This window comes from Stegastes partitus, unplaced genomic scaffold, assembly GCF_000690725.1.
Source record: "Stegastes partitus isolate 25-593 unplaced genomic scaffold, Stegastes_partitus-1.0.2 Scaffold1099, whole genome shotgun sequence".
In the NCBI taxonomy this organism is placed as follows: Eukaryota; Metazoa; Chordata; class Actinopteri; family Pomacentridae; genus Stegastes; species Stegastes partitus.
In genome coordinates, this window is record NW_007578830.1 from 73,281 (window position 1) to 81,182 (window position 7,902).

General features: G+C 40.4%; 1 protein-coding gene across 2 annotated transcripts; it reads left to right on the forward strand.

The window, feature by feature from the left end:
- Window positions 1–623: 623 nt before the first annotated feature.
- On the forward strand, window positions 624–6,585 carry ramp2 (receptor (G protein-coupled) activity modifying protein 2). Of its 2 annotated transcripts, XM_008296080.1 has the most exons (6): window positions 624–826; window positions 1,426–1,488; window positions 1,575–1,604; window positions 3,484–3,513; window positions 3,698–3,875; window positions 3,986–6,585. In XM_008296080.1, exons 1-6 carry the CDS (start codon window positions 772–774, stop codon window positions 4,233–4,235), a joined length of 606 nt encoding a protein of 201 aa, XP_008294302.1. In that variant the 5' UTR covers window positions 624–771; the 3' UTR covers window positions 4,236–6,585. The 2 variants fall into 2 exon arrangements, with proteins under 2 accessions (XP_008294302.1, XP_008294303.1); XM_008296081.1 differs by lacking the exons at window positions 624–826; window positions 1,426–1,488; window positions 1,575–1,604 and adding an exon at window positions 1,634–3,219.
- Window positions 6,586–7,902: the final 1,317 nt, after the last annotated feature.

Sequence of the window (7,902 nt, forward strand, 5' to 3'; positions counted from 1 at the left end):
TGTGACGTCAGGAGCAGAAGTGGTGAGAAGGAGGAGGGGGGGTCGTTGGCCCTGATGGTACACCACAGCATAGATAGAAAAAAAAATATTCCTTACGCACCAGCAGTCATAAGCAGTAAATCGTATGTTTTACAGCAACATCTGATGTGATGTAATCTGAAAAAATGTAATCTCCAATGATAAATTAACAGAACTCCACCAGTGTTACAGGTCTGCTCCTTTTGGGTAAGAAAACAAATGTCTCATAATCGTAATATAAAGCTGTTAAATATTACATTTAGCAATCCTGAATGTCTCTTTTAAAATTAACTCAGCTTCTATTCCACATTTTAATTCAGGTAAAACATGCGAAACAAGTTGTCATCATTATGAACCCTACAGGACAAGATTTTACCTGAACACTAGGCTACGTGAATCCATTATTAGATCTAAAATATGTCTGTATCGATAAATTCAGAGGCAAACTTAGAGACAAAATGAGAGGATAAAAAAAAAAAAAAGAGTGGGTGGGACTCACCCAAACTTCTCTGTTTCGGTTTGAAAGCAGAGGGTGGGATGAGAGAAAGAAATAGATAAAGAGAGAGAGTGATGCTGGTGCACCAATGGGCCACAGTAGTTCCAACATTATCAGAGGCTCTTTGCCCCATTTGGTGAATCCGCCCATACTAGGAAATGAGGGCTTCCTGTTGTTTTATAGAGCCTTCCTGCAAAAAGGTTGAGATATCTAATTCCTACCCACCAGGGGAGACGGACAGAGCATAGTCAGGCAAAATGACAGTCACCAGATTTGTGTTTTCTGGCTGTTTTGTGACTTTTCTCGTCTGGGGTAAGTAGAGGATTTTTCACTGTCCATTTCATTACTCTTCTCATTGAATGTCTTTGCTTGCCCTCTAGCTCACCCCTTAAGAAGAATTCTTAGAACCTTTCAGTAATTGAGGAGCCTTTAGAAAGGAGCTTAGCCAGTCCCATGATTGAGTTTTACACTTAAACAGTTTGGTTCAAGGGTCAGACAGTGATTTCGATCAACCCGTGACAACAAGTTTATTTTTAAAGCATTTTGTGTTACTTTTATCATCATAAGTTTTTTTTTTTTTTGACAACTTATGCTGTGGTTATTATCTGCTATTGTGTATCGAATAAGACATTTCATTCTTGTACAAAGGGAATAGTCGTAGATATATTTAAACGTTACTGAGCTGAATATATTAAGACTTCCTCAAAGCAGTGGCAGACAAAGGGAGGATGCACTCATGTGCTCACTCCCCACAGCTTACTCCTTGTTATTTCCTTTACCTCCTCTACTTTCACAAGTTCTGGACAAGATTCTTTATAGTTAAAACTGCTTCATAACATTATATGTTAATGATGGGATTTTTGTTGCTTTAGAGGTTTATTCCAGTTATTGTTTGATTTTTTTCCTTGCAGGATGCACAACAGTGGTTTGTCTAGTTGATGAAAAGGCAACAGTGCAACCGACCACAATAATAGGTATGTGTATTTTAAAGACAATAGAGGGAAAAAAACGTAAGCATAACCTGAAACTCTTTGACTAACCTGACATCTGTTGTCTACAGGGTATCACGCAACACAGGCGATGATCACTGGTACGTTTGGGACTTTTTTCTACCACACTTTGTTCTGCTGCAGACTTAACATGTTTGTTTTGTCCTAACAAATTAAAACTGAAAATAGTCAAATATTGATTTAATTCTTCTTAAATAATTCAGCAGAAATACATGGATGCTGTTCAGATTTTTATATATTTTACAGCTCCAAACAGCGATTATATAATTGTGTCCACTGGGGGATTTTTTTGGATCACTTCCTTAAACTTATTTGCTTGGCCTGGAACTGACAAACCCAGAAAGCAGAGCTCAGAGATTCTGTTTTCTGCCAAGATATCTCCTTGTGTGTATCATCATGAGAATCCAAGATAAACTCCCGGGGAGGTCTCTACCAGTGAGGGGTCAAAAGCAGTAGACATGAGGCCCATAATGGTTTGGGGTTGAAGGTTAACTGAAACCTCATTATGAGCAGCCCCCACCTGGCTCAACTTCCTGAATTTGTTCGTCATTCACCCCATGCAACGTCTGTGATCAACGCATGAACTCCGAGTTGTGAAACAACTGGAACTTTGGAGCAGCGCCCCTTTCACTGTTCCTCATCCTGTGCCTTCCCTTTTTTTTTTTTTTTTCTTTCCCCAACTGTCCCCCCTCCTTCCCCTGCCAACTCCCCCCAACTCTGAGCTCCTCCTCTGCTCAAAAGACACATTTCCTGATGTCATTACTAAATCAAAATGCTGCTCGGCAAACAGATGTTGTGAGAGGCCCAATGTGTGGATTCAGCGACATAAATGAACAAGTTGTGAAATGAAAACATGAAGTGTAGATTTAATTTATTCATTCATCTAATTTTTCTTGGAACTCTACTCTCCAAAGTGGTGACATTAGAAACTACCTCATAGATGTATTGTGAGTGCCATGAAATGAAGGTTTCCCACATTAGTAAGCTTTCCTTACTCACATGCATGTGTAAATACAGTTGGCCCTTTAAACAACTTGTCAGTTCTGACTAACAACTTGTTGCAGGTTTGGTCAAATTAACCCAAATATGAAATCATGGCTGTCTGCGCAGCACACCCTGCAGAGTCATGATTACATCCACCCCAAAACGCTAAGCCCTAAATGTTTACTTATGTTTCCTATTTGGCAGAGGCAGCCCAAAAGGCAAATAAATCACATGCTGTGAGCTGGCCAGGCCTTCGACTGTGAGAAACTGAGACTAAAAAGCAGAACAAGAGTTAAAGAGTAAAGGGTTTTCAGATGTGAGTCCAGCCCCAGCTTGGGTGTGCTCCCTTTTATTTGGGAGAATGGAGAGGACAATCTTTGTTGCCTCCACCCCTTTAAAAAAAGGAAGAAAATCTTAAAGAAGCGTGTGTTGGAGAGGGGAAGAGCTGCTGCCAGGGAGCAGGGCCATCAGACAGATCTTCGAAGAACATCTGGTAACCGCGGGTAACATTGTTTGGACATCTGGTAACCGAGGATTACACTGCGTCTCTTCCATCCTGTCGGGTTTCCTGTTATGCCTCGCTGTACACAGTCTAAGAAGTTTAGGTGTGTTATACATGGTCATCAGCTGGGGGAAACACACCTTTATTCTTTTTTTCTGACATGAAGGGAGCACTTGGTTTCATTGGGGTATTCCTCTCCTTTCTCTCCGGTGAGTGTGTGGTCTCCCTCTCTCGCAGCTGCAAATGTCTGCCTCAGCACTAGAAACGTAAAAAGAAGTCATGGGCTACAAAAGGCAAAAAAAAACTCTCATTGTATTTAAATTTGCTAGGATGCATTTGTTCTTTAATGAATTAGAAAAAGTTTGCATGGCAGATTGAAAAAGGGTTTATGTTGACTTAAACTGCCAGTAGCCCACATCAGTGTTTAATGTGCATGTTTTTAATCTAAAAATCCTGTTTTTCCTCCTTTTTAGATGCCACTGGACAGTCTACCATTTCAGCTGGTAGGTGACATAACCTTACAGACATGCTCAGCCATACAGTGTCATATATCATTCTGTATGGAAATAGTCTTCAGGATTTGAATGTAGCTCTTTGAACAAACTCATTTTTATTGTCATGTTCTAACTTGCCTCTCTCTGCATCTTTCTTTTGTTGACTCATTGTCTTCTGCTCCACTTCATGAAGCCTGTGGAAATAGTTCTTCTAAATGTAGCGATTTGTGCGACGTCTGTCATCATTATTTTTACGGTCAACGGATGGAATGCCTCTCCAGCCTGTTTCAACATCTATGTCTGTCCAATTTTGAGGCTTCAATGGCATTATTAAACAGCAGTGACTGGTGCATTTGGGGTAATGTGAACAGGTAAATCATTTGCATTCATACTTATGTATAGTTTATTATTTTTAGTATGAAAAACACTGCCTGATATTTGCACATTTCTAAATCAGCGTCCACATTTTCCCTGTCTGCAGTTTCTATAGCAGCATGAGCAATTGTACGGAGGATATATCTGACTGTCTCCTCATCCCATGGCCCAACCCTCTGGTGGAAATGACCTTTGTGGAGATTCACTCCAAATTCTTCAGGGATTGTCCCACAGAAGAGCTGAGCGATCCACCACCAGCCATCATCTTGGCCCTGGTGATCACTCCCATCTGCCTGATCCCCATCATGGTTAGCCTGGTGGTGCTCAAGACTAAAAATGGGGACGGCAGCTCCTGATAATCCAGAATCTCTGCTCTAAAATGGACCTGCTCTCCCTTCTTTCTTGGCCTGAGGACTGCTTGTTTACACATAGACCACTGCTGCGCTTTTTATCTCTACCAGTGACCTTGCAGAGGACTGGATCTTTCTGGCAGGTTTACCTGCACTTCACAGCTCAGAAGAATTTCGAATTGGTCCGCCACAGAGGCAAACGCATTGAGAGACAACACCAATTTAGAGTTAATGTTCTGTGACAACACAATTATTGCTGTTTAACGACAAATGTCTCGATGTTAATGGAAACTCAGTGTACTATACTGTATCTCGTTACCGCTTTAGGGAAATGACTGTGATGAAAGTTTTGTTTTCAACCCCTTGACTGGAGACCTGACCAATGATTAAAGTATTGTTCACTTCTAGTTTGCACACAATAATCAGAAAACAGAGCTTCGTTCATACTGGAGAACCCAGTATTCAGGGTTATGAAGACAAAAGCTCTGGAGCTTGCAAAAAGTAAAGGCAAAATACTGTATATTCGTGTTGACACTACACACTATGTAGGACACAAGACAAGGTAATTTTTTTAAATTGCTGGACTTCAAACTTTTTGTATGTAACTCTTTTTTTTTGCTGCTCAAATTTAACTTTCCTCTGAGTGAAAAACGATATGGATGGATACAACATGTGCAAGCTCAACTGTTTTTTAAGCCTGAATTAGATTAACGTGTCCATGTTTGATCTGGGACAAGGGTCCTTCAAGTGTGTGTAGGGAGGACAGGAAAATATATTGAGTCTAATGCATGGATCTGGTTATGTGAGTCATAGCATATGGGAGGTTTGGGGTCAGAGGTTACAGATGGGACACAATGAATGGGTGTGCCCAGAAAAGGAGATCTCCTGGTATTGTCTATTTTTGAACAAGACATCTTTCAGCTCTTTCCCCTGTCCAAACCCTTGTATCGTTGCATCATCTTATAATGATAAAGTAATTGAAGGAAAGTTTATCTCCGTCTAGACAGAAGACATTTAAATTGTCTGTGCAGCATAGTGATAAACACTGAGCAATGACAAAAAGATAAGTGTTATCTTTTGCCTGAATCATGCTAATGTGGATATGTATTGTTCAGTTTTGACGACGAAGCCATTGTAAGTGCTTTTAGATTGGGAACAAAATGCGTATTTATATACTTTGTTATATTTCTGCTATTGTCCGGATGTACTGTACAGTCTGAGAGAATACGTCCTGCCTGCTCTCATACCATGTACTGTATGCATTTTTATATACTTTTAAAAAAATATTTTAAACCATTAAATCTACAGGATTGTTGGCTGTCGCTTAATCTTTTGCTCATCTGGACAGTCCAGTAAATGATTGCAGAAACTCCCACAGACATGAAAGAGGCAGCTTGTATTAAGTCCAGCTCATGTTCAGGCGGCATCATTGTGGTGAGAGTACCCTTTCACCTTTGTCAGTATCTGATCAAGCACTCCCTTCCCTCGAGTGTAGGGCAGATGGCATTGCTTGTAGCCTCAGGTAGTGTTTCACTGTGTCTTTGGTGAGAAGTATATTGTGGTGCAGTTGCTATGCTGCGCAAGTGCTGATGTAGTGAAGGAAGCAATGACAGCAGTCATGTATCACACCCTCATCTGGCACACACAACACTGCAGGGTGGGCTTGCGTTTGTGTGTGTGTGTGTGTGTTTGTGTGAGTCTGGCAGGGCTGGGTGGGAAAGTGTGTTCGGTGACCTTCTTCCTCTCTGGATGTCGGGTCATCCTCGTCCCCACCCCCGTCTGATCTCATCCAATTTTGTGTTACTCCTTATTGTTACAACAAACCAGACACCGTTTCTGATGCCGTTATGCAAGATGCGATTGTGCAAACAATATTAATCGTGTTTTATCAGTCGCATTACATCAGTTGTCCAAAAAAAATAAAAAATACATTAAGTGTGCATATTCCTCTCAGAAGACAAGTAGTGAAGGTCAATATCCAGGACATGGGAGTTGTGAAGTGTCTTCAGTTGGGAAACTTTGCCCTCTAGTGGCTTCAGGTGATACAGGGACAAAGCGATTTATGAACAGCAAGTTTTAAAGACCAGCACGTCAGCACTACAACAAATGTTTTAAGAACTTTTAAAAAATAACTAAAAATCAAGCCTTTCTCCGAGCAACACTTGTGTCAACGTGGCTGCTGTTTGTCTTTGCATACAGACAAACGTGTGAAATCTATAGAGGGAGAAAAAGCGGCTGGCGTTTCGGTTGGGCTTTCAAGGAAGGACAGGAAACTAAAAAATTGAGAAACTTGTATGTACATCAAGTCATTTTTGACTTTAGGCTTATAATGAAAATAAAATCTGTGATAATTCTCTGCTGGGTCTGGAGTTTTTTGTTTTTAAAATGGTTACTAAACTTTTTGATGGAGCTTAAATTTATATGCCAATCATTCTGAATCTAAAAATATTTGTTGTGCCTGTGTGTTCAAATTTGACCAAGTAGAACTCCGAGAAGAAGTAGAAAGTGGCTTAGCTGCCTCCATGAACTTTGTTTCAAAGCCTCTCAGCTCCAGCTTGTTGGTGGTATCTTTGGTGCAATCATGCATCTGATGTTTAATACGGACACAAATACTAACGAAAGAGACATATTTCCAAAAGCACTTTGAAAATATATCATTTGTGACATCTGACGGTGTCATGTCAGTTACTGTAGAAACTTAGAATACATAATGTCACGTTTGAATAAATCCAGGCATCTTGTAGTTGTTTAATGAAGTATGCTATCACCAGGACTCGTTCAAAGTAGTATATGAGGCCAGCAGGTTAATCTCCAACCTCCCAGCTATGCTTACACACAATTACATAACATGCCCAGATGCCTTAACTTGTATAAATCAGCTGATCTGGATGCAATCCCATGGGCCTCAGTTTCAAGGATCTGCGTTGACGCTGAAGTGGGCTGACTTGATGCTGTGGGGCTGGAATTACTCTGAAATGTATCGGGGAACATGTCAGCAGCCCTACAGAAATATTCTGTTATGTAAAATCTGGCAGAGTTAGGTTTGATTGACGTATTCGCAACTTTGGAGACAGTGCAATCAGGAATGCTTCTGAAATTCAGAGTAAAATATTGCTGCATGTGTGATTACTGTAAGCTTAAAATACTGACATATCAACAACTGAAAGTAATAACAAATACTCATAAATATATTACATTTATATTTTGTTTTCCATGCCAGTTTCCAGTGGATTACAAAAGCGCCACAGTTATATATCATCTTAAAAGTAACTCATGAGTGCATAGTTGCAAGATGAAAAATCTAATTTACTGATGAATACATGTATTTACGTTGCAAACATTATTTTGATAAGTTAGGTGGACACAATAATGTTGGTAGTTGTGTCAACAGAATATTGTGTGTAATTTGAACTCAAATATCTGCATTCCTTATCTGTATACCATTAATTAGGGTCCAAGCACCCAAAAGGGTGCGAAGACCCTATTGGAACTGCTCGGATTATTATTATTATTATTATTATTATTAGGGTCCGAGCACCAAAAGGGTGCGAAGACCCTATTGGAACTGCTCGGATTATTATTATTATTCGGCCTGAAATTTTACACGCGTGCTCCGAGTCTCAGCCAGAGCGCGTTTCCACCCCGGCCAACACGCACACTGCCGCGGCTCGCC

What these genes read in the sequence shown, in the direction of transcription:
- ramp2 (XM_008296080.1), top strand. Translation starts at nt 772, where the DNA reads ATGACAGTCACCAGATTTGTGTTTTCTGGCTGTTTTGTGACTTTTCTC. An exon ending in TGTGACTTTTCTCGTCTGGG is followed by an intron (nt 827 to 1,425) that starts GTAAGTAGAGGA and finishes TTTTCCTTGCAG; the next exon opens with GATGCACAACAGTGGTTTGT. An exon ending in AACACAGGCGATGATCACTG is followed by an intron (nt 1,605 to 3,483) that starts GTACGTTTGGGA and finishes CCTCCTTTTTAG; the next exon opens with ATGCCACTGGACAGTCTACC.